Source organism: Protopterus annectens, chromosome 1.part2 (genome assembly GCF_019279795.1).
Source record: "Protopterus annectens isolate FY-2018-M chromosome 1.part2, PAN1.0, whole genome shotgun sequence".
NCBI classification, from domain to species: Eukaryota; Metazoa; Chordata; order Ceratodontiformes; family Protopteridae; genus Protopterus; species Protopterus annectens.
The window spans coordinates 1209278588-1209305695 of NC_056727.1; the positions used below are offsets into that span (position 1 = coordinate 1209278588).

At 43.1% G+C, this 27108-nt stretch overlaps 1 protein-coding gene across 1 annotated transcript in view; it reads right to left on the minus strand.

Annotated features, from left to right (window-relative positions):
* Nucleotides 1-10792: 10792 nt before the first annotated feature.
* The window catches only part of LYPLA2 (lysophospholipase 2), a 794768-nt gene continuing 778452 nt past the window's right edge, over nt 10793-27108 (minus strand). Inside the window, exon 10 of the mRNA XM_044060067.1 lies at nt 10793-19907. Coding sequence (XP_043916002.1) covers nt 19857-19907 — 51 coding nt within the window. The 3' untranslated portion in view covers nt 10793-19856. The remainder of the gene's footprint in view (nt 19908-27108) is intronic.

Consider the following 27108-nt stretch of genomic DNA (forward strand, 5'->3'; position numbering starts at 1 on the left):
CACAAGGACAGTCTAAATTAAGGCAAGACTTCTAATTATACTGATCACTACACTGCACACCTTATGGGAAGCATCCACAACATTGTAACCACAACTGAATAGGTTTACCAATCTTTACAGCAACTTAGATTAGTTGTCCAAGGCCTATTCCTTAATCCTACTTCTGCTTGAGGATGTCCTGTTAATACTGTATCATGAATTGGGAAATTAAAGGCACTGATCCCAAGAGTAGAGGTGGCATCTATAACTCCCTACTTTACTGATTGATCAAAGAGGACAGTCTTGAGCTCATGTGCTAGTTGTAGTCCTGCTTGCTGCATCCATAGACACCAAACTGTGATCTGCCACAGGATTTTTTATTTCTCAAAGACTCTGGACTGATTTTCAAGATGGAAGGCTGAGTGCCAGGCTCTAGAGAAGTCCTCTCAAAGGCATCAGTGAATGCCAGAATCACTGGGAGTATAAGTTGGAAACAGGCAATTCCATGTCCAACAGCTCGCTCAAACTAGGCTGCATATCTTCTCACGACAAGACAAAAAATAAAAACACACATACATACATATATGCATAAAAGGGCACTTTGAAACACATGACTGCAAACTTGTTGCAGTAAAATTGCTGATTACCTCAGGGTAGAGAGGAGCTGAACTCTACAATGGGGACATCTGGCTCTTCTGGAAATCATTAAGAAGGGAACGTTGTCTGCCTGTGTCCAATTCCCATGTATCAAGAATCTGCAGCAGTCATCCTTAGGAGCACTATCAGATATGCTCATACCAGATCGAGATTAGCTCAGTGAGTAACATCACACATTGACTACACAAGTGTGACTATGCCTTGTACCTGCCAATTCACACCTAGCCAGAGTAGTCTTTGAAATCATAAAACAATGAGGATTTAGCACCTCCACAGGTAACATAATACACTGGCATATTTGCTTAACTTAATGAAAAGTGAAAAAGCGGCAGAATAGGAGGAGGGTATTCTTGACCCATCATTGAGGGTTGTTTTGTAGATCATCTGATACAGTAAAATGTATCTGTTATAACAAACACCAATCATCTTGCATAACGGGTTCTTTAGTTGGGCTGACCCCCAAACAGTATGCCACATGGAAAGAAGGTGGCAGAGTAGTGCGCCAGAACAGAGCTCAGAACACTGTGTCCTGGGAAAACAGCCCCAGAGATAATGTCAAGACAATACTTCTTGAAAAAGGGTAGTGCCTGGGACAAAAGATCAATGTGACAAAACCTGCCAGAATACAGACTAAGCCAACACTTGAAGAAACAACTCTATAGGAATAGCCTTTGACAACAGGAAGGCCAAAAGGCAGAGGAGCACAAAGATGAAGGCACACATCTGGCCAATCCACTAAGAACTGAAAATTACAACTTGAAAGCACTTCTCTCTCTGGAGACAGAATAACTACCAATCTAGCTAACAGAGCACTGTTTTAGGGAATTCTCAACTGTGTGCACCAGGAAGTAAATGGCCTTCTATTTCCTCATTTTTTGCTACCACAATAACGTGTGAAGATGGAAGGACCAGGTCAAAGACAGACCTTCCACGAAGAAGTAACAATGACAATGAGGCTGGGGAACCCAAACTCAGAAGTGAAAAAGATCCTCATGTCTGTGGGCCTGAAAATGTGGAAACCTCTGGCAGTGATGCAGCCACTAGGAAGAAAGTTCAGCCCAAAGCTGAATCTTGCACCACCAAACCTAACAGTAGACAGGCAAGTGTGATGAATATGAAGTCCATGTCTTCTGAAAGAGGGGTGGGGAAGAGTTCTTCAATGGTGGATAAAAAAGCACCATTACTAAAGGAACTGCTTGACCAGCCACAGTTGGACCTTGATGTACACTCCACTGTAAACGCAGGGCGCAAGACTGCCTATGATTCATATCAGGAAACTGACCTGCAAGCATACAAACCTCCAGAACTTCAATGATACTAGATGCAGGCCAGTTGTGGGTGACAGAATATTAGCTTTGCCCAGTTTGGGAACCACTTCCACTTGGAACCAGTGTGGAAGACTTCTCAGTAGCCAAGTCTCCCACATACCAGGACGCAAACAGGAGTCAGAAAAATACTAGTGGACTGGGCCTCAAGATGGAGTCTACTGTTTGCCTAAATAATGGGCAACATCCCTAGCCAATAATGGGTAGGCATTAATTACACCTGAAGTCTGAATCCATACTCTACTTGTTCGTCAAGGGGAAGAGAACAAGCTTTGTCTTCAATCAAAGAAATTCAGAATGGGATGCAGAATTAGCAAGAAAACTGAAAAGGGTATGGGAATCCCCAAGTCCACAAAAAGAGAACACAACCTAAGCACAAAACAGAATACAACCTTAAACACCTCCTCTACCTGCTGACCCAGTAGAAGAGGACTGTGATGCCCAAAATAATAAAATGGTTGAAATTCAGTGTGTCCTAAAATTGAAGTCTCAGTCCAGACACTGCAACTCCATCAAACTCCTTAAGATAACAAAGGAGTGAATCCAAACAGCCATCAGCATGGTCTTACAAGAAAGAGAACTGATGAGTAAAGGAAAAAAAAAGCAAAGCTTGCACTAACATCTTGTTCTTGCAAAGGGAAATAGCTTTATACTTCCTTGTTTGATAAAGTACAATATTATGGACCATGTGCTGAACTGAAACAGCAAAGATCCCAAAAAATATAGAGCAGGGAATACCCGCAGAGGAGGTAGTTGGTGGCATAGAACTTAAAAGAAATGGAGATGAGCTACATTCCTCTGCAAGCAACCATTTAACAACAAGACAGTCATGGAGAGGGAAAGCCCATTCTTTGGGGGAGAAATGCCACCAATCCAAAGCCCTCAAGACTAGTGACGGATACCAGGAGTGGGCCGAAACTTAAGAAGCACCACAATCTCTTCACAAATCATATGCCAAGGCACTACAGAAGATATGGCAACATTTATGCCAGACAGGAATAAGGTCAGATACTTCAACTGAACTAAGCATGCATTCTGGCATTCAAAGTCCAGACTCTAGGAAAGGGCCAACCAATTAATGAAGCAAAAGCTATTAAGGTCAACAACTGAGGAAGAGTAGAAAAGGCTCCCAAGGAAAAAAAAAAACTGACTGTCCTAAGAGACAACTAAGGAGAAAGGGGTTCCCCTTTGAAAAATTCCTCAGTCTCGGGGATTTTGGTTAAAGGTGTTGAGGCATCCCATAAAGGTTTCCCACAGGTTCTGCTTACTTCAGCCACCACGATCAACGCATGAAAAAGCCAATGAAACTGATACTCGTCAAAAAGGTCAATTCTCCCTCCATGGTAGGGGGGTGAATCCCCCACCAGAGAAACAAGGGGAAATCACAGTATAGAACACTGAAACAATGCAAATGCATTTTAAGGAGAAAACACTGTGTGGGACTCCTGTAACAGCATGATGAGAAACATCCAAAAGATTTCTCAATGAAGATGGAACACCAAGAATGAGAAACAGACAGAGGTACTCATTCCATACTAGTAAAGAGGGAGGAGGTGATCCTCTACTCACAAAAAGAACACACTTTACTACTGCTGACAATAATCAATAATGGGCCTTCCCCAAAAGTTTTGCTGTACCAGAACTCTGAGAAAAAGATCAACAGGACTGCTAGATAACTGACAGAGAAGGTTGAACCCCAAAACCTGCTAGCTCCCAAAGGATGGCTTCCCCCAGCAAGACACTAGTAGAGCCATCATGCCCTCCCACAACTGCAGCCTAGGAAGTCAAAGTTCAGTGAGGAGAGTGGTAGAGATACCCCAGAGATTTCTGGCTGGTTCAGAGAACAGAGCTCATGGAGGGGGCTGGCCTTGTCCCTAGAGTGACTGTACAGCCTCTTTTCCTTGGATAAACAGGGGACTAAAAGGCAAGGAAACAGTTCTCCCAGTAAGGAAAGGGCCTGTTTCATCTTAAAAGGGCCATTAACTACATCCTTAAAAGGGCTCACCAAACTCCTCTGAATGAACATTCATGGTAAAGCAGCCTAGCCACTCCTCCAAAAGACAACAAACTTAGCTATGACACTCTTTTCAGACAGAGAAAGGACTGCATTACAGACAAAGCATCTATACAGCCCACTTAAAAGCAACCTGGAAGCCAACCTGAACTATATACAGGGTGTGATATCCCCTTAAAAACAGACTTAAGGTCCTTGAGCTTTATCAGCACCAAGCTTGTTAGGAAGGACTGGGATTTGGACAAATGGCATGCACAGTTAAAGCACTGTTTCAACATGGTAAACACGTACTTTCAACACCTGACTCAAATCACTGGAGTTCCTGTCAAATAGCACGAAGAATAAACTGTGATTTCTGGGACCACTGGCATCCCACTAAGACTAGGAAGGACTCAGCCCTTGGATGCATGGACAACAAATTAGCTTAATCAGAACAGAGACAATCCAAGGTACTGGTGTTCTGCAGAGCTGCAGTAGTGGAACAAGGATACTTCTAGGCTTCAAAGACAACATCCTTAAAGGATGGTGCAAAAAAAACTGAATTACTAGAGTGTCTAGTGACTACCTGCCTGGGAAGCTACCCATGGAGGTTGGGAGGGGGCTTGTAGGTCAAAGCTTACAAGACCGTATTAGCCACAAGGAATGTACAAAAGAAAAAAAACTTTCAAAAGATCAAAAGTGAGATATGAGGAACTAGAGGGATAAAACATCTTGCCAGTATCAGTGATACGGAGCTTACCAACAAGGACCTTACCAAACGACTCTCCAAGGAATCTTGAGAGGGAGGAGGCCCTGCATTCTCCAGGAACCCAAAATAAGGAAGCATGCAAAGGGCTGCACAACACGAGACATGAGTACTAACTGCTAGGCAGAACAGTACCCATGTGTAACTGCATGCATGCTACAGGTGGCATGCACAATAGGTAGATATTTGCACTGAGTCTAGCTCTGACATCATACGAAGGTTCCTTCAGGTAAAATCTCACAGCCCCAACTAAAGCTCCCACTGAAAGTCAAACTGCCTGACATCTTATATATGGACCACAGACCCTGGCAGAGTATCACTCAATGGGGCTTCCTCAACAAACTCTGAAGTCAAGTAGACTACTGAGCTTAGCCCAATTCCCCAGCTGCCCCACTGAGTGAGTTACTCAAGATCATGCACAGCAGGCAAATGAAGGCTGAGATAATCACACCCTGGGCCACAGTAAGCAGACATTTAAGAACTAATCATTGCATTAACCCCTAGGTTCATAAGTAGGTACTAGGCTATCTGCCCGAAGGCATTTATAAGCCTAGCCAGAATGTGTTGGCTTTCGTTGCCCCCTTAGATTAGTTCCCTGTGCCTCTGTCCAGCAGAGCCATTAAAGTGATCCCCAGGGTAAACTTGGTTTCCCATCCACTAGTCAAGGTTCTTCTTGAAGAGTGTTAGCGAGGAGCTTTGCCTAATGTAGACTGGAATCTTGTTCCAAAGCATGGGAAGTCTCTGGGACAGGAATCTATCCCTCCAGCACATCCTATTTATTGCTGTGGTGAGGTTTAGATCCCTAGAGCATGTGGCTCGAGGGGATACGGTTTTCTTTAGGTAGAGCATGTCCAACAATTCCGTGTTGGACATGGCCATGTATGTCAGGCATAGATCACTTCTGAGACAGCGGTATGTAACAGAGTACAGCTGGAGTTTATTCAGTCGAGCTGCATAGGGCATCTGTTTGAGGCCAGTGATCCTCTGTTAAGGTACTTCTGTGGTCTTTCCAGCTGTTGCAGGCGTCTTGTAAGGTACATCCCAAATGGGGCATTGTACTCTACGATGGGTCTGAGGAGTGATGAGTAGAGGGGCACAATGACCTTTTTTGGTCTGGATGCAAACCCTTTTGTTATTAGGTGGGCCACACAGAAGGATTTTCTAACTACTTTGGCAATGTGATTATCAAATGAGAGATCTACTTGGGTCCCCAGATCCCTTATTACATCTTCCGTATTTAGGGGGCTACCACCTATGTGGTAGTTTGTGGGTACTTTGTTTTTCGGATGACTATGCACTTTTTGGCATTTAGCTTAAGGTCATGGTTTTGACACCAGGTATCCGTCTCAGTGAGACCCTTTTGGAGGATGTCTGTGTCAGCCGGAGAATCAATTATAGCCCCTAGTTTGCAGTCGTCTGTGAACTTGGTCAACCACAGACCTCCTGTGCTTGCCTGTACCTCTGAGAAGTACATGCAAACAGGAGGAGTCCTGGGACTGAGCCCTGGGGAATGCCACTTGTAACTGGTTTAGTCAGACCTAGCTCCTCCAACTCTTACCATGTGGGTTCTGTCCCTGAAACAGTTGGCAACCCATCTCATGACGTAAGGGTTTATGTTCAGGCTGGTTACGGTCTATAATACCAGAATGGGGAATGGTGTCGAAGGCCTTTGCGAGGTGTAGGTAGGCTGTGTGGACCACCTTCCCCTCGTCTATAGCCTTGGTAACTGTCTCAAAGTTGTCCACCAGGTTTAGGAGGCATGATCTGCCCTTAAAGCTGAACTGGGTAGAGTCCAATGTTTGGAGGTTCCCAATGTCTCTGTTAATGAGATCCATGATGATGCACTCCATAGCCTTGCAGACCAAGTTAGTCAGGCTTATAGGGCAATAGTTCCCTGGGTCTGCTGTGGTTCCACCTTTGTGGAGCGGAATAACCGTTGCTGTGCGCCACTCTATGGGCACGTAGCCTGTAGAGAGGCTGAGTTTAAACAGTGTGTTTAGGTTAGGGGTTAGTTCATCTTTGAGCTCGTGTAGGACGCTGCCTGGGACACCGTCCGGTCCCATTTATGTGTTTTTGGCTTTGGAGAGGGCTGTTTTAACCTGAGTGTCTGGGCCCTTTTGGGGGTGAAGTTTGCACTGAACCTGCCAGGATGTTGGCGATATTGGTCGGTTTAGTGTATTTTGTGCCATTCTGCACTAGCTCCGAGCATATCTGAGAATTGCCACTTAGATTCTTGACATAGCTAAAGAATGCCTTGTGGTTATCTTTGGAGTCCTTGGAAATTTTTCTTTCGAAGCTAGCCTTGGATGATTTTATGAGGGATCGTAGCTTCTTGCCGATACTGATCATGGATGTCTTACCTTCTTGGGATTTTACTCTCTTCTGTACTAGTTTCCTCCTTCTATTGTATAGATTGTTTATGGTAGGGGTCCACCAGACTGGTTTCCTTTTCTTGGAGGAGTGAGTCTTGGTTTTGCTTGGGATAGCACGATCCATGCATTCTTGTAGGTGTCCATAGAGTGCATTAGTAAAGGATTTTGCAGCTTGGGCAGCGTTATCCTTTAGCATGGAGGCTTTGAAACTTTCCACCTCGGTCTTAAGTAATGTGAAGTTTGCTTTTGAAAAGTTTTTTTCACAGTGGTTTCTTTGACCAGGGTTAGGGGCAGAATGTGGATATCCAGAGTGATTACTTTATGGTCAGATCTAACCAGCATGGGGTTGATCTCCAGTGTGGAACATTGGTCGCCCATGTTGGTAAAGACCAGGTTCAATATGTTGTCACCTCTTGTGGGGGTGCTGACCAGCTGATACGGTGCGTTTGAGTTTATAAATTCTAGGAAATGTTGGGCAAGGGAGTTAGTACTTGAGTAGTTCTCGAAGTTAATGTTTGGGTAATTGAAATCACCCAATATCAGAGTGTTTGGTAGGACCTTTATATTTCCCAGTGTTTCCAGAAATGTGGAATGGGGATCCTGGGACATGGTGGGTGATCTGTAGCAAGCTACAATTTGAACTGCAGTTTTGCCCATTGTTAGTTGCATGTGGATGATCTCTGAAGCATCGTGCTGTGCCACTAACTTGGAGGTGTGGGTATCCTTGATGACTATGGATACGTCCCCTTTTGTATTTCGGTCTGGGTTTTGTGGCCGAAATGTATGGTATGAGTTGTACCCTGGTAGTGCTGCACAGCTATACTCAACAGACTGAATAGCTTGGGCCAGCAGGTCTCAGACTCGTGTAACTGCGCACTGCATTTCGCGACACAACCACTACATCATGGTGACACAAATGTTAAATCATTGCAGGGCCTGCATATTCAGGGCGCTATGATCGGTGAAAGACTAAGTGCCTGCCACCAGTTAACCATTCACTGAATGGGAATGTCCCTTTCTTGCCACCACAGCATCTCTTATGGAGATCATCAAAGCACAAAAAAAAGTTTCCCACAGTGTCAAGAGGGCCTAGAGAATAACACATTAAAATACCTTGATAGAATTAAAGTCAAGTGAATTTCCAGCAGGACTGTCAAAGTAGCAGGATCCATAACACAGCAAAATTAAAGTCTGTGAGTCTGCAGACATTTAAGTCATTTATAAATTCCTAGCACCCATAGGATTAGCGTTGACATGCAGCTGAATTAATAGAAAAAAGACACAAAAGATATAAAGGCATTGGAAACCCATATGCAGGATTACCAATGTCAAGGACCCCTGCAGGAGTAAAAGAAGCAGGGACACCAGCAGAAATGACTGGAGACACACATCAACATTAAAGTGGGTAAAATCGGGTGCAGGATTACCAGAATTAGAGGCAGCAGGACTGAAAAGTATCAGAAGTACAAGGATTAACAGTGAAGTTCCCATCACAATTACAGAATGCAGGATTCCTAGCAGGATGAGAGGAGCCATAACCCTACCCAACAATCAGGATTAAAAGGTGCACAAGGTCAAAACAGAATTTATGGAGATAACGGACTTGTCAAGGAAATACAAGTTAGGAAACCCTTGGCCCTGGTAGATCTATAGGAGTCAGGAGACCATCATGCCCTGCACAGGATTAAAAAGTAAGGAGACTGGCATCAGAATTACAAAGTCATATGCACCAATAGAATTGACAGCCTGTAAATTTGGTGAAAACTCAATATCCCACTTCTTAATGGTCATCCCCCACAACTGAGCTTGGTCTGCATTCACTCAATCAAAATTTATTTTTAGTTTAAAAAAAAAAAAATGATGAATTGGAATTTTAAGATGACAGTAGCACTGTTAGCCACTGGGGTTCAATTCTAATGCAGCTAGTATCAATCATCTGAATTATAAGCAGGGAATGTTCTTGTTGCCCACACATTAAACAGACACCCCCCCCCAACTGTATGGTTCATTTGTGGCTAAAACTGGCTATGTTCATAGATTAGCAGCGTTCCTGAGAATTATGTTTCAAAACTAGCTTAGACATTTAAAGGGAACATAAAATTAACAAAGACACAGCAGAACAGAGCAGAACCTTGTGTGTGTGTTTGTGTGTCTGTCTGTGTGTGTGTGTGTGTGTGTGTGTGTGTGTGTGTGTGTGTGTGTGTGTGTGTATATATATATATATATATATATATATATATATATATATATACATACACTGCTACAGGTTTGCAAGGTTTCATTTATTTTGTCACTAAAAATTCTTGAAATTCTGAGGTGCTGCAGCAGTCAGAAATGACCACTACGTCAACATGATGACTGAAAACATGGAAGGTGCTCTGAAACTACTAACAATACCAAGCATAAAAACCCTATAATGGTTACACATACTGAGGTAGTCAAATTCCACATCCTTTAACAACAAATATTTGGAAAGAAGCAGTTTTTTAATGTTATTTATGGAGCTCTTTGTCACCTGCATCACATTTATGACAAAATTCCTGCTTTGATCACGTCATGCAGCAGACAGCTTAGGTAACTGCAATGGTAAATTGCAAACACACACACACACACACACACACACAAAGCCTTCTGCTGTAGGCATTGCTAAAATCATGGAAATATAAAAGGAAATCATAGAAAGAGATTTCTTGGCATTGAAACAGGTTTGGTTATTTACATTTATGGAGAATAAATGCCTGTGTAGCAACAGGAAAACTTAAGAAAGCAAAAATGACTACAGAATTACACAAGCAAAACTCCAATCTACTGGGTTGTGTTTCCATTTGGTAAAGTTTAGTTTTCCTTTAAACAATTTCAGTGTTCAAGGGGACTTCATAAAACCATAATAAACAAACTCAATGTAATTTGTGCCTCTGCTTTGGATAGTGAGCACATCTGAAATGAAAAAAAATTCCACTACTAAGCAGTTTGTTTTTCTCTGTACCCTGAGGTCATAAAACACAGGTAAATTACACACACACACACACACACACACAAAGCTCTTGTGTCATAATACTCAACAAAGGCAGATGGATGCTAAAGAAACATCCTGGGATAAGGATGACACTTGTAAGCAAAATTTCTGGTTTCTTACTAGTAATAAATGGGTTGCAGGCAGAACTGTACCCAGTTATACATTCTAGAGTTATCTGATGTACTGGTAGTACTCTAAAAACATGAGAAAGAAACAATGCAGTGTTAAAGAGGTACAACAGGAAGACATCTGGCGTTTACTGAAGACTTGCATCTTATTCATTGAGCATGGAAAAAGGCAGACTGAATAGGCCTAGCAGTTCTCATATCTAATCAAAGCACTTCTACAACTGAAACACAAAATGCACCATTAAAGAACCCATACATGTGCAGCAGCATTTAAACATACCTCTCAAATATCCAGAATTTCAACTCAAAATTGTCTACTTCTCACAAAATGATAATAGATACTTAACTTTCAGACTTTACAGCCTTCACAAAATGCATGCTAATGCAAAAGCTGTCATTCTAGCAATTTTCAAAGTTTTTATAGCAATATATGTCCCTGATTTAGGGCCTCTGTCACCCCCCCCACCCACAAACACATTTTTGGCTTTTCTTAGAATTCTTGTTTGACAGAGAAGCATTTAGTATTCCTTCACTAGCAGCTGCTGCAAACATGAACTTGTTCAACAGTGTGAGCACATCTGCCAATGCTCTTTTTATTTTAATCAGTGATATACAGGATATACAGGAACCGTGTCTTTGTATTTTCTTGACTGCACAGTGACAGTATTGCTTTAAGACTTGAGGACAGCCAGTGAAAAGCTTTTCAGAAAACTCTTCATTTTCAAATACAGTCCCTCTTCCTCATATACATTATTGTCCTGTACTAGAAATGCCCACACTAACTCCTCCCTGGTTTAAATTGAGAACAAAAATGGTATGTTTTATGTTTTTTTTATATGAAAAAATGGTATTCTTGGGCTACTTTGGCTGTGAAACAAACCTAAAGTACAGTTAACGTACATAATTATTGTTACTACAATCAGACTTCTGAGTAGGTGGCTTCTATTTTTCTGCATTGTCACATTATGATTACAATGTATTCAAACCAGAATATACACTCTAGTTCCACTCTTTACTTTCATAACAAAGACTTTTCAAAAGCATACAAATGACAATTGTTTAAACCAGCAAAGCAATTGAGTCTTGAGTTTGATGAGACAACTTAAACCAACAAGTTACTTCTGCAGTACAATATTTAAGCTGAGTTTTGGTGATAAATTGCAATACATTTTTCTCTCTCCACTTAGTCCTGGAGATGAAACAAAAATTAATAAGTAAACTGAAGACAAATACAAAGTGTAAAGTAAGAAAAGTACATTTTATATGACAAAAGTACGAATGTGACTATGGAAAAAAACGTTTAAACGCAGTATACTTACTACACTAATGATCTCCAACCAATATTAGACAATGGGGTACGACCTGGTCAAAAGGTGTCCTATATCAAATATCCCCTGAGCATCAGTGATCCAAGACAGTGGAAAACTAAGGTACGTGTATGGTGACAGAGTACAGTGACCAGCCTTTGCTATGGAACCTAATTTGATCTTAAACAGGAACTGTGGATATTCTAAACTACAGAATACAACAGCCAAACAGCAGTGGGGTTCCACACAATAAACTATGCTAAGCAACTCAGTATAAAGTAGAAGGTATGTGGTTTGCAAGGAATGTGATTATCAAACCTGGAAGAAATTCTACAGTGCAGCCAAGATAGTTCTGGAAGTAAACCATTTTGACACTTCAGGAAATAGCTTTAGCATTTCCTAAGACTCTAAAATGTACCATGCACCACTGGTACCGACCTGTTCTCTACGACAGCACATATCTGGTTTGAAGGAAAGATGCCCATCTCTGTGTTTTGAGTTTCATATTGAGCCAGGACAGCAGGAGTGCTCATTAGTAATAGATGGTGGACTGTGTGTATAGCTCCTGCAAGCTCTTTTCCCAAGGGACAAGATGTATGCTGCCCCTTCACTATTCTTTGATGGAGGCTTACAGATACAGCTGAACTGGTGGGGTGTAAAGACTGTCATCTAGGAAGATGCAGACAGTTGTTCACAGGAGTATGATAAATATCAACAATGATACTTTAAAGTTTTCCTGATTACCCACCATTATACACATCTCACCTCTTAGGTTTTCCTTAAGGGACACCAACAATCGGGAACCCTGACTTTGCTTTGTACTTTTGGTCTGTTCCTCATCAAATTTGTGGCATTCCAGTAAATCACTGAGGGCTGCAGTCACTAAATAATGACAAATATTTGAGTTTCAAACCATGTTCATTTGAAAATGTATGCTAACGCAAAAACTTTTACTTTAGCAACTCATGACCTATGAAACAAAACAAGTCCCTCATTATGGGCCTTTGGTCCTCATTTTTGGCTTTATCATGATTTTTGCTCCAAGATGCTGACAGGTACTTTTTTTTACTATAATCAGATGGAAGTGGTCCACAGTAAAGTTGCTAAAACCATTGGGTGGGTGTTTTGGTTGTGTATGAAAGTTAACTTACCTTTTTATAATTTCAGTTTATAAACAGTGGGTTTGCGGGACTAGTTAACATTTATGTGTAAAAATGGTACTCTTTGTAACAGTGGTTGTGAAACAAACCTGTAACAGTATTGTGTCCATTATTATCGTTGCTACAGTCAGACATCAGACGTGTGCACTGTAGACAGTGGGACTGTGCCTGCTGAATACAGTGGATACCTGTGGATAAGCATCTTTACCTTGATCATGACAGCAGGGTAAGGCAGTCATTAGTCTGGCTTTGCAGGACTAGTGTACATTTGTGCAAAGCAGTCTGTAATCATTTACAGTGGCCACTGGTGCATAAACAATGCATTTGAATAGTCCTTAATCAGGAAGAGAAAGAATATGTGCATCTATGCATGGTACCTCCAAAATAAGTAGAGTGACCATAACATGAAAACCACCCAGGGAATTAGGTACACTTAATACATCATTGGCAATGGTTATGAAATGAAAATATATTTTATCAAGCTTTCATCTTGTTGATAAATTGTAAAAGTATTGTGGAGGGTTAACATCTTAATTATCTACAAATGATTAAATGCAGACTTTCTTGGAGCCAGTTCCAAGATCTGTCCATTGTTACTGGCCATGATGCACGAAGTTAGAGCACAAGAAACAAAAGGCAATATACTGTAGTTCTCAAAAAAACAAAGTTACCTTTAAACTCTTAAACTTGAATGCAATCTCGAATCTAATGAAATAAAGTGGAATAGCTACAAGATGAAGCTGTAATCGAAACATTACATATTTGTAGATGTCAGGTCAGTGGGTGATGTGCAGGTAAACATTTACCCTCATCTGTGTAATATAATAACCGTGGTAAAACACAAATCCACATGGACATCTTCCATAGTTGTACTGGGAGCTTTATGATGAAATCTTTTAAAACCTTGTACATAGTATGGTTTTGGAGTAACTGATGCAAATATGAACAAGCAATATTTGACTTCTAGAGGCGTCAGTAGGAGTTAACTGCAGATGCACCTGGAGGCATTAATCGGATGTAATGAGTTAAGTAGCAGGATGTAGTCTTCTGCATAGGTCCTAGGCCATACTTCTGGCACAAAAGGAAGGTGCCTAAGCTTTTCTACACTGGTCGGATATTTGGTATCCTTGGCAGGATACATCCCCCATCAGTAAGCATTACTGTAACAGTGATCTAATGATGAACATCTTTTCTGTCTGAGTAGAAATTATTGCAGCTTATCAAACAGATGCCAAAATGGACCATTACCATATGGATGACTTCAGTTTGGAGAATGGCGGGTGTGAGCTGAAGGAAGGAACTGAGCAGGATGTTATGGGCAGGCTACCCTGAAATACTCTTGTAAACCTGAAGAGGAGTCAATAAAGGGTATTTCTTAATGAAGTCTGGGGGGTGCTGTTTGGAAGAATGTCCTGGTACCATCAGTTCTAAGACCAGTGCTGATAAGGACAAAGCTGTAAGCTTAGCCAGCCTTTATATACATACACTGGTTATTATACCAAATCCTGACTAACAATGGTAACAGCATTCCTTCTGTAATGTACCCCTATTGCTGCGTAACCAACATACACTTAACTGGAGATATTACTCCATATTGGAATCACTGGTTAAATCCATGGGGTCATTATCAGCTCAATAAGCAATGCAGCTACTGAAATGTCTACCAGCAGATCATGTGTTGTGGAGTTTGTTTTCTGTCCCTCTATCAGTGCGAGTCCTTATGGGCAGAGTACCTTCTAAGCCAGAGGGGGATTCTAATTCATACTGGTGTGTTATTTTCGTGGCAAAGTCAATACAATAAACTTTTCCCAAACTACATTTTTCTTGTCAAATCAATATAGGCATCTTCAAAGTAAACTTTCTGTATTAATCTTGAAATTTGTTACAGCTAAAATGAGTAACTGTCAGTGGAAGAACAAAAAGGAAACAACATTTTTGGGTAATGAGAAATTAATACTTTCAAACACTAGTCTTATGGAAGACTTGTGTCAGCCAACATCAGTATACAAGTACTGTGAAACTTATAAAAGCCTGTGTAAGTAGATGAGCTGCTGGGAAGTTCACGTTGGATTCACAGCGTAAGGTACACTGTATGTTATGACACACTACCCAAATGACTCACTGAAGAAAGATTCTAGCCCTTTTGTTCAAAGAACCCCTGGCAACTTATTCTACTGATAACTTATGCTGTATTACCCTGTGTGTTCCTGTAATGGACAAAGTGATATGAAGGGTCTAGCAGAGTTGCTAAAAGGATAGGGGCTTCACAGAATGACCCTTGCTCATTAGGTCTGTGGACTGATTCAGGAGGGGCCCATTCTAGCAACAGAAGGAAGAATCAATTACTCAGTGTTGTGGGAGTAGATGGTTTTAGAGAAATGTGCAACTTAAGCAGGAACTCTCAGAACATTTATTCTCCCAAAAGGGGAGGATAGTCTCTCTAACAGCTTCCTACAGCCCTCTGAGATAACGCGGTCTAGAAGGCCAGCATGCAGATTCTCATACAACATTAACGAGCACCCCTTTCTAGCTACACTAAACACACCCTTAATATTATTCTTAGGTTTTGCACACATGGCAAGTCAAATACCCATACCACTGGCTCTGTGTCTTGCATCATCAGTATCACATGCAGCATGAATGACATGTAAGCAGACTACACAAGTCATATAGCTAACTCTTCAGCATCTGAACTGGACACATCTTGAGCATGCTGATAACCTCCACCAGCAATGTATATTAATACTTAGCAAGTACCATAAAGCACTAACAAAGAATTCTGACCACCACAGTGAAAAGCAAATCCTCTTAAAACAGATATCAGATTTCTGATAAGCTGCATGATTTCAGGCTCTCAGTGGAGTGACAACCTTGAAAAGCTTCCAAAATTCAATTTTAATCTATGATGACCCCTATTTCTTGTCACGAACTAGGACATACAAAAGAAAAAAGTAAATGCTCTATACATGAACTATTCAGGTATGTCAACAGAAAAAAACAATGTGCACAGAAACGAGTCACACAAACACTGACTTGAGATCAGGAATAAACCCTACACACTGGAGACATCAGGTGAAAATTTTAACTGAGATACAATGTCACCTAAATGACAAAGATGGAACACCTAATAAAAAAATCTCCTTTAAGTACTTCAGCCAGGCGGTGTTGTACAATGCCATGATCCTTAATGGACCAAGTTACAATGAACTATGAATAAGCTACAGCCTCAAAACACGGTCTTGTTGTTAGATAAAAATACCTTCTGGCGGTATCTCTATTAAGTCTCACTTCATAACACCAGCTGCCTGACTTCAGTGGAAATGGCACCATCACGGGGCCCTAAACACTACAGAAGATCCAATCAATTACACAATCACACTCACTGCAGTACACGACTTACAGGACAGCAGGATGATGTGGGCATTGACGCAGGTAAAATGGAGAGTGATCAATCTGGTTATCCACCCCAACAGTAAAAAGGGCTTCCCTGTCTACTGGGGTGCATAAAATGGATAGAAAGCTTGCCTTCTTCTAATACTGCTGGCTGGCAATCCAGAGAACTCTCAGGATAAATGACAAAAAATGGAAGTATGACTGTTAAGAACACTAACAGAAGTTCTCCTCGAAGAAAGGGTTATTTGCCAACATGATTCTGCATGAGCAATATAAAAAAATACTTAACATTTTCTAGGTGGAATACTTCCACTGAGCTAAGAGATGCATCATATCGACAAGTACTGGAATATATGTGGTCAATATACTATGGCTTTGATAATCACTAAAAATAAATGGATAAAGCACCATCCCTTGTTAATTCAGTTAACCAAAATGGAAATGTTCTTATGAATTAAAGTTTTTATTGTTGTATATGCTTTGTTGATTTTATAATATTTATAGGTATATGGACTCATTTAGTTAGTCATATATACTTATATTTTTATGGTTAGCTAACTGCAGCTATTTTCAGCATGTGGTTGAGTTAAGATCTTGGGAGAGCACCTAATTTGAATATCTAATGGGAACTAATTAAGTGTTTATGAGGGTATTAAATGCATTATTCACTGCAAAGTTTTATTGAAAGTCTGAGGAAGCGTCGTTGGAGACGTGAAAGTGATTACTTCATTAAAGCGTTGTTTTGTAGCTTTTACCATTGGCCATGTTTTCTGCCTATTTTTATCTATCTTATGAATTAAAACACCACCTGTGCTACAGATCAAAAAACATCTACCTCCAATGCTTCAGTGCCAAATTTTGAAACCGGTACCACAAAGGTTAGAAGCTTTTGACTAAGATTCTGGAAATAGGTAGTACAGTAGCTGATGATTTCTATTCAAAGTTTATGTAACTACTGATTCAGCAACAGTCAAAATCTGTTATCCTCCTCAGACATAATCAAATCTTCAGAATTTTGTACAATTCAGTCATACAAGTAATCCATGCTGGTCTCCAAGCTCAAATGTAAGGATCAATAGAGTAACAAACACTATGGATCAGTTTTCTTGCTATAATATTCTCAAACTTTCTTGAGAATGCAGTCCATTCTCAGTTAATCACAATGACAGCCACAGACTGACTGCCCAAGCCCAGCACGATACTGAAAATGAGGGACAGGAACCACAACACATCACGGCCACCGTATGTCTTTCTGTATCCATTACTAAAAACATGGGTTATGGAACACAGAGTGAAACAGCTAAAGTGTACAGACAGACTGCTAAACTGCTTGTTTGAATAGCAGCTCAAGGAGAGTTTAGGAAAGGGCTTTATTGTTAATTATATGGACTCAAAAGCAAAATGTAGTTATTTTACTGAAATCCTGCACAAATACTAGTCTAAAAGGAATTTTTTTGTGCTGCACACCTAAAACTTGTTAGTATATGATCTCACATGGACACTGCTTTTTATAAGCACGACTACATTATGCATCACACAAATGCTTCATGCTCTGGTTTGTTGATCTTCAGTATTCTGCACTTCATATATTCCGTAGCAGGACTTCAGATAAGATATTGCTTAAGAAGGACAAGTACACCTCCTAATTTAACAAAACAAACTAAATGAATGTTTTAAGTTTGGAAGGTGTGGCTTACCAATGTTCCTTTTGTGAAATTTTTTTTCCCACAACATTCCATCATCTGCAGCCCTATATTACACAAACAGCCCCAGCTGCTAAAGATGCGTCTTTGAAGGCTCAGTCTGGTCTACAAAAGCTTGGCAGTGTCTATTTCTTATCATTTCTTTTAAATTCTGTTTCATAATCTGTATGCAATGCCAAATCCTTGAATGAAAAATGCTTATTTACCTTTTCAGCTTGCAGTGAGACAGAAATCCAAATGAAATTTGCTGAATGCAGCACACTAATAAGATCTCACTTGATATTTTTTTTAAATATTTTTAATTTGGCATAAAGCAACCAGAATTATACCTCAACTTTCAATCTAGGTCTAGAGAGTCACAGAATGAGCACCATTCTGTGTTAACGCAAACAATTATGCATTTTTTGGCTCTGGTCTTCCTCTGGCCATTCTAACTAATTCTTTCTCCCAGGCGCAGATTGACTGTGGCCCTTTTGTTTCCCTAAGGGCAAAGGGTAAGCAAACAGAGCTGCTGTCAACTATGCACAGAATCCATCTTTTAAAGGACCTGTATTTTATATGGACCTCTAATATTCTATGCTTGGTCACAGACATCTAAAATGAAGCTTGACCTTCTGGTCATACACATCCAACTCATCCTTCTCTGATAGAAGCAAACAGGCATGACCTTTGCCCTTTCCTGCCTACTCCTCCAGTGCCAGAGCCACCAACAGAAACCAGGTCACTTTTTTTTTTTTTTTTTACTCCAGAGTTGAATTAAGGAAAATTATATAATGCAGAAATGAGAATGGGAATGTATTTAATTCTGTAATGAAAAAAGTGCCTTCTGAATTTATACATGGACTGGGAATGTGCTTCTATTGCTACCAAAAGAAATCTGGTCATTTGATCATTTCTACATTGAGTCAACTTTCCTGAATGCAGTATTACACCTAGTATTACAAACATACCTTGTGTAACTTAATTAAAATAAGTACAGCTCTACTCATGTTACATGATGCTCTAGATCTAGACAGTAAACAGAAGGTTAATTGATAACCATGGCTGCAGTTCAGATGGCTGTCTGCTGAATAAAACTGTTTTTAAACAGTAAGGAGTGGATTTTTGTTAGCAGGGAGCATTCTGCAACATACATTCAGATTTCAACTGTTAGCACATACAGGCATGCAACAAATCAATATTTCCCCTTTAAATCTAGCTAAAACTGAATATCCTTTAGATGAGAAGCCAAAAACCTGTTGACTTTCCCCTACACAAGTATTAACTGGGCATGGTCTTCCCTAGCAAGCAGCAAAGCACCTCACTTGTTCAACCTTAATCACAGACTGGGAATTAAAGAATTTATAACTAAACTGTCGAGCACTGGTGGAGCTTCTTACCAGATAGCTTGTCTTTCTGCCCTAGTTTGAAAATCCTACAGTTCAGTTTTCAAAAACTAATCTGTATGTGGCTGTACACATGTTTTGTACCAAGAGTCTTTAGCAGCTTCAACATGTAGAGCTGAAACACAAATGGCAATGCTGCTCTTCAGCACAATGTAAAAGAAATATACACATCAGAGCTGCACAGGAACTGGGAGATGGCATGGTAACATGGTTGGCTACAGGAGAACATTAACAGAAGAGAAGCAAAAGACAAGCAGAAGAATATTAGGACCAAGACAGTCCGGCTTAATGAAGTGTCTTCTTCCCTATCTGCTTTATGAAAATAGAATTCATCCTCAGGCCAACACTAGGATGTAGCAACTGCTGATTCCAAATGTGGGTCTAGTTGTGGGATACATCTGGTAAAACATCTGGAAATGAGACTAAGCTAGCTTTGGTCTCTGTCACCTTACAATACCTTAAATGTTCTCTACCTGCCTCAGACAGAACTAAGAAAACAGAAAAAAAACAGAAATGACAAAGAAGATTGCACAATAAAACATGTAAAACTAAAAAATAAATAGAATGGTGCTGAGGTTGGTTGCACATGGCTTCCTTTTGCAGTCTGCATGGCAAAGTTGAAAAGGACAAAGTGACCCTCAAACTCTACCATGAGATTAAAGATGGCTCCAGTCAAATCCTGGGCAGTGTCTTCTCAATGAACTCTTTAACAGCTGCCATCTCCTAAAAAACAGAAACAAAAAGACAGAAATTTAGTACATAAAAGAAAGACATGTGAACCCCTAACAAAAATAAAATGTTAATTTAATATCAGATCTTCATGTACTCTCATCACACACACACACACAAATGAAAATAAACATACAATAAGGCAACATAGATTTGTTGCGTTTACTATCTACACTGACAGTTCCCATTTAAGCATATGCAACCATTTACTCAGTTTTATTTTGGAGAATATGCTCAGTGAATCTTCCTTAGCAAAAATGGAAAAAAGCTACTCTTTCATACAGGCAAAGCATGAAATGGTACTTATTGTTCTGGAAACTTATAAGAAACATGGGATTTTAACAGTCAGAAGCTGAACAACTGAAGCTACTGCTCAATAAATAAAACCTGGTCTTGCACTTCTACAGATGTGGTTAGAAGGTACAGAGTCATTTTTGTTAATGACAATTTCATTTGATCAGACTTACTAAATGAATACATATGAACGTTTGTCTGGAACCAACTTTGCCTTAGTGACCAAACCAAATCAAAGAAGGTCCTGAAACAAGCTGCTGGTGATGGCTAGGTGCAGTTACTCCCCAGATGTATCACTGCTGTTTCAAAAACGGGATGTGGTGCACATGCATGCTCCTGCATTGCACTATACACAACAGTGAAAACATTTACATGAGCCACAAGGTGAAAAGTGCACAAGTATAACACAAACCACTTCAAGAAATTAGAAGTTATGTACTCACCATAACGTTCCATCTGAGTAGCTAGTTCATTTGTCTGCAACCTGTGGGACCTGTGGGTTCGGATCCGATATCGGATCCGAGCCGGCAACTTGTTTCAAGCTAATGGATCCGAGCTCCTAGCTCCTCCCTTCACCCATAATCCCCTGCTAACCCTCCATGACCTCAGATCGAGTTTGCCTCTCAATATATATCCAACAAAGGATATCTAAAAACTAATAGATCCGAAGAAGGTCAGGGGGAAGGAGGGGGGGATGGTTGCAGACAAATGAACTACCTACTCAGATGGAACGTTATGGTGAGTACATAACTTCTAAATCTGAAGTAGGATTGTTCATTTGTCAGCAACCTGTGGGACAGAGTCCCCAGCTACCTACACCCTGGGTGGCCATCATGGAAGGATATTACGAAACACCGCAGAGCCAAAGGATGCTCTCCCTCTAGAAAGCAGGTCTAGCTTGTAGTGGTTGATAAAGGTATGAGATGAAGCCCAAGTGGCTGCAGAACAAATATATCATCCAAAGGAACTCTAGACTTGAAAGCCGCAGAAGTAGAAATGGAGCGAGTGGAATGAGCACGAACTCCTTCTGGTGCGGGTCTACCCGAGGCTTGATGAGCCAGTAGAATACATTGGGAAATCCAGCGAGATAAAGATACTTTAGAGATAGCTTTCCCCAAGTTAAATTTGGCAAAGGAAACGAACAGCTGGTCAGATTGTCTATGGCCAGCCGTCCTATGAGTATAAAAACGAAGCTGCCTATGAACATCCAATGAGTGCAGCTTGTCACCCTTATTTTGATATTTAGGGAAGAAAACCGGTAAATTTATGGATTGGTTTATGTTGGTTTCTGATGCTATCTTGGGAAGAAAGGAGGGATTGATCCTGAGGTACACTCTATCAGGGTGAAAAATCAGGTATGGAGGCTTTATAGAAAGAGCCTGAAGTTCCGACACTCTTTTCGCTGAAGTAATGGCTACAAGGAATGCTGTGTTCCATGACAAGAATTTGAGATCCACTGAAGCAGCGGGTTCAAATGGTGGAGCAGTCAAGGCTTGAAGAACTAAAGTAAGATCCCATGGGGGTACAGCTTCTTTTACAGGAGGTCTAAGTAAAAAGGTACCCTTGAGAAAGGTTTTACACAATTTGGCTGACATCAAGGGTCCTGTATCATGTCCCACATGATAATGAGAAATGGCTGCCAATTGCACTTTGACGGTTGAACAACTAGCGCCTTCTTGAAAGAGTTCAGTTAAGAAGTCTAAAATGGATGGAAGAGGAGCCGTAAAGGGATCTAGATCACGGCGCTCCGCCCAGATGGAAAAACGTTTCCATTTACTGTGATACACTTTCCTGGTGGAGGGCTTATGCGCTGCCACGAGGATGGCTTTGACTGGTGAAGAGATACCGGGAGTCCTAACTAGGAGTGGAACTGGAGCAACAAAGCTGTCAGTTTCAGATTGTCCAGGTTTGGAGTTGGCAAGTCCAATGGATGGGAGATGAGATCCGGAATGGGATCTAGAATCCAAGGGTGATTCACAAGGTGAGACCACAGGTAAGGGAACCAAATTTGTCGAGGCCAGAATGGGGCAATGAGAATCATTTTGTTCCCCAACCACAAGGCTTTCTGTAAGAGTTGTATCATCATTGGAAGAGGAGGATAGGCATATAGTAGGACCGGGTGGCCAAGCATGCACCAGAGCATCTCTTGGAGATTCCCCTGGTGGGGGGATTAGAGCGAAGAAATTGTCGCATTTGGCGTTTGATGGAGATGCAAAAAGATCGCAGCAGGGTTGCCCCCATGTTGCGAATATCTGCTTCGCTACTAGAGGATTGAGAGACCACTCGTAAGGGGTAAGAAGGGTGCGGCTGAGCTTGTCCACTAGGATGTTGGTCCTCCCCGGAATGTGCGTTGCAATCAGAAAGCGGTTGGTGGAGATCGCCCATTCCCACACTCTCATGGCTTCACGGCAAAGAGGATAAGATCTGGTTCCCCCCTGTTTGTTGATATACCAGACCACTGACATGTTGTCCGAGTGAATTGCAATCATTCCTGCGGGAAGGAAGCTCTGAAGTGCTTGCAACGCCAACAGCACCGCTCTCATCTCCAGAACATTGATATGCAGGGAGGTCTCTGTATCGTTCCACGTGCCTTGGACTGTCCTGCCCGAGTAATGCCCCCCCCCCCACCCGAGGTGGGAAGCGTCCGTGGTCACCGTGGCGATAGGGGGAGAGGTGCAGAAGGGACGGCCCGTATGGAAGTTCGATGCTTGGAGTCACCATAGTAGCGCCCTTCTGCAAGCCTTGCTGATAGCAATGGGATGGTGGAGAGGAAGGGATAGGAAGGACCATTGCACTAACAGAGTCCATTGCAGGACTCGCATGTTCAAACGGGCGCATGGAAGGAGTGTAATCGCTGCCGCCATGGAGCATAGTGCCCTCAGGATCAATTCCGCTGGTGAAGCCTCTGAATGAAGGATAGCCCGCACATGAAGTTGTAGATTTATGATTCTCTCGGCAGTTAGGAAGGCTCGCAAATCTCTGGTGTTTATTCTGGCACCTATGAACTCTATGATCTGTGTTGGAGCCAGTAGAGCTTTGCCGACATTGATAGTAATGCCTAGTTGTGGGGCTAGATGGAGAAAGAAGTCTCTGGCCGAGCAAAGTAGATGCCTTGTTGGTGCGGTCAGGAGCCAGTCGTCCAGGTACGGGAAAGACCTGAATTCCCTGGAGTCTCAGGTGGGCCGCAATCACTGCTAACACTTTGGTGAACACCCTGGGGCTGCGGTGAGGCCAAAGGGAAGGGCCCTGAACTGGTAGTGACTGGCTCCCAGCCGGAAGCAAAGGAACCTCCTGGATCGTTTGTCCATTAAGATGTGGTAATACGCATCCTTGAGGTCTATAGAGCACATCCAATCGTTCTCCCTCAAAAGGGGGAGGATAGATTGAAGAGTGACCATTCGGAATTTTTCCTTGGTTACTGACAGGTTCAAGCGGGAAAGGTCTAGAATGGGTCTCAGATCCCCCGTCTTTTTTGGCACCAAAAAGAACCTGGAGTAGAACCCTAATCCGAGCTGGTCTTGGGGGACGGGCTGGATGGCTCTTTTTCTTAGCAGCTGCTGTATTTCTGCGGCTGCGGCCTCCCTGTGATCGGGTGGTACATCGGGGAGGTTCTTGGATCGGGGGACATGAAGAATTGGTATTTTGTATCCTCTGGATATGATGCAAAGCACCCAGCGGTCTGTTGTGATGGACTCCCATGCCGCTAGATGTTTCGAAAAACGCCCCCCCGACTGCCTCGGAGCAGCCGGGCAACCCCTCAGGGCTGCTGTGCGGGCCGCTAAGAGAAAGGTTCTCTGGACCCAAAATTTCTCGGAGTCCCTCTGCCCCTGGGGCGACGTCCTCCCTGTCCACCTCTGCCACGGTAGGACTGGTTGTCCGGAGCTGGTTGGGAATGTTGTGATTTCCGGAACCACATCTTCTTCTGACCCTTTTGGTTCCTTGAAAAGGACCGCTGGGGAGCAGAGAAGCGGACTCCGACGGCAGACAACGTCTTCCCGTCCTTCTCACTCTGGACAAGCGTCTCGCAAATTGTTTTGCCAAAAAGGGCAGAACCATCAAAGGGGGCGTTCGCGAAGGACGCTTTAAAGGGCTCCGTAAAGTCGCAATGACGGAGCCAGGCCTGACGTCTCATGACTAGGCCTGCTCCGCTAGCCCTAGCGGCTCCCTCTGTGGCGTGGGACAACAGCCGCATAGAGGTGTTTGAAATAGATCTCAGAGTGGCCATTCAGGTGGAGTACAATTGTTTATCCTCCTCCGACATGGACTCAGGGGGGGATGCAGCGTATTCTTTGATAAGATCCCGCTGCATCCTGATGACATGTGCCATATAGTTCAGAGACCTTACTGAGAAGGTCGCTGAACTAAAGACTCGCTTCCCTAAGCGGTCCATCAAACGGGACTCTCTGCTCGGTGGATGGACTGAGGGACTCTCCTGAGCCAATTCCCTCTTTGTGGCTGCCGCCGTCAACATGGCATCTACAGGGGGGCCCTTACTCCAATGTGACCGGTCTGAGGGGGGGGGCTAAGAATCCAATCCGGTCGCTTCGGTATTGGCTCCACGGTGTCCGGATTCTTCCATGCCCTGGTGGTAATGAGGTCCACCAGGGGGGTCGGCTGGAGGGGACACCCAGGAGGTAGACGGGCCTGCCTCGAATGCCTCCAGAAACACGGACTCGTCAGAGGAAGACTTGGGGGCAGACCACCCACCTCTGATTCTAAGCATCTCCATGATGTCTTCAAAGGAGACATCCTCAGGGGGTGATCTTGGGGAGCCTTCCCCTTTCTCCAAGTCAGTGTCCTCGGTTAAGGACTCAGGGGAGTCTACGTGCCTCCTTTTGCACTTATGCTTGCGGGGAGCTTCCCTCGGGGGGACTGTCCGAGGAGGCCTCGCCAGCAACATCTTGTTCCAATGGAACTATCTGTGACATCGAAGCAGGCTGTCCCTTTGGCCGGGTGATGGAAGCCTGGCCCAGCAGAGAGGGAGTGCAGGGAGGAGTCGATGCAAGGACCGGGGGTCCGGATGCTCTCAACAGAGCCCTCTCCACAACATCGAATGCCGAGGGAAAGCCACTCTCCAATGGATCCGAAAGTCGGCTCCCACTCGGATCCGATGAAGGGATCGGAGCCGGCGCCGAGACCGTCGGATCCGAGGGACCAGTGTGCTCCGACCTGGACGGAGCCGAAGGCACACTGAATCCCCCGGATCCGAAGCTCGGACCATGGCTCCGAGAGGTCGGATCCGACAGACTCGATGGTAGGGTCGGATCCGAAGTACCAAGTACTGTCGGCGCCGACCCACCCCCGGCTCCAAGGCTGCTCGGCTCCAAGCGCTCCGAACCCAGGTAGCGGGTCGGAGAAGGAGCAATTGGGTGGAAAAAAGGTGTCGAGCTCCCCCCCTGATGGGGGGTAGGCAAGAGCACTCCCATCTGCAGCTGGGCCTGGATGAACCTTCGCATCATCCGGTCCAAGTCTGCATCTGATAAGCTGAAAGTGGATCTCGAAGAGGCCACCGAGGCAGGCCTGGAATGCCTCCTCGATGACCTCGACAGAGATCGGGTCTCCTCCTCCTCGGGCCCCGGGGAGAAAGAAGGGGATCGGAGCCGAGGAGGAGGAGACCTAGAAGCAGTGGAGGGAGAAGCCCGCTTAGCTGGCGGGGCCGAAACGGAGGTCTCGGCCCGCCGCTTGTGGTGCTTCTCCCTCCGTTTCTCCCTCCTGGCCTCCCTGTCCTCCGACACTTTAGCGGGAGTTTGAGTCCCAGTCGGAGGCAGGGGGGCAGGAGTGGCAACCACCACAGGCTGTGATGGAGCCACGGGAGCAGCAGAGGTAGCAGAGGCCGAAGCTGAATCCGGGGGTAGAAGTCCCGCCAGGACCAGCTTCGACCTCCGTTCTTTCAGTGCCCTGGGGTTGAACGCTGCACAGATAGTACAGCCCGAGGTGAGGTGTTCAACCCCAAGGCACCGAACGCACAGTGTGTGGCCATCAGCCGGGGAGAGCTTATGGCTACACTCGGTACATTTTGAAAATATGGCTTTTGGGGCCTCAGCCATTCCTTTTTTTTTTTTTTTTAAACTAAAAAAGAAAGAAAAACAACTACACACATACACAGGCCCCAAAAGACACACAACAAACACTCACACACTAGCGACCAGCGAAGGGAGGGTATTAATTAAAAAATAAGGAACCTAACTCAGACACACTTTACAAGTATTACTTTAAACTAAAAAAGAATTTCCTGACTAGAAATAATTAGAAAAAGTTAACTTTTTCCCACTTATCTGACAGAGCTCAAAAAAGATCCAGCCATCACAAGCGCGGCAAACTAGATCTGAGGTCATGGAGGGTTAGCAGGGGATTATGGGTGAAGGGAGGAGCTAGGAGCTCGGATCCATTAGCTTGAAACAAGTTGCCGGCTCGGATCCGATATCGGATCCGAACCCACAGGTCCCACAGGTTGCTGACAAATGAACAATCCTACTTCAGATCTAATGTTATGTACAGACCTACAGCATTCACATCTACCTTCTTCAGCCACGAGGACCAAGACCACAGGACTGGCTCAAAAATAACTTTCCCAGGCTCCAACTCTCCTCTTTTACCCACAATGCTCTACACGCCTTACAACTTCACCACTTATCAGGTATATCACCCAAAAGCAAAGTACATACAGTGGATATAAAAAGTTTACACACCCATTAAAATGCCATGTTTTTGTGATATAAAGGAAAGAGACCACAATAAATCATTTCAAAACTTTTCCCCCCTTTAATGTGACCTATTATCCTACACAATTCAATTGAAAAACAAACAAATCTGTTAGGGGAAAAAAATATAAAAAATAAATAACGTACAACAAGCTGTTCGCATAACTGTGCACACCCTTAAAATAATACTTTGTTGAAGC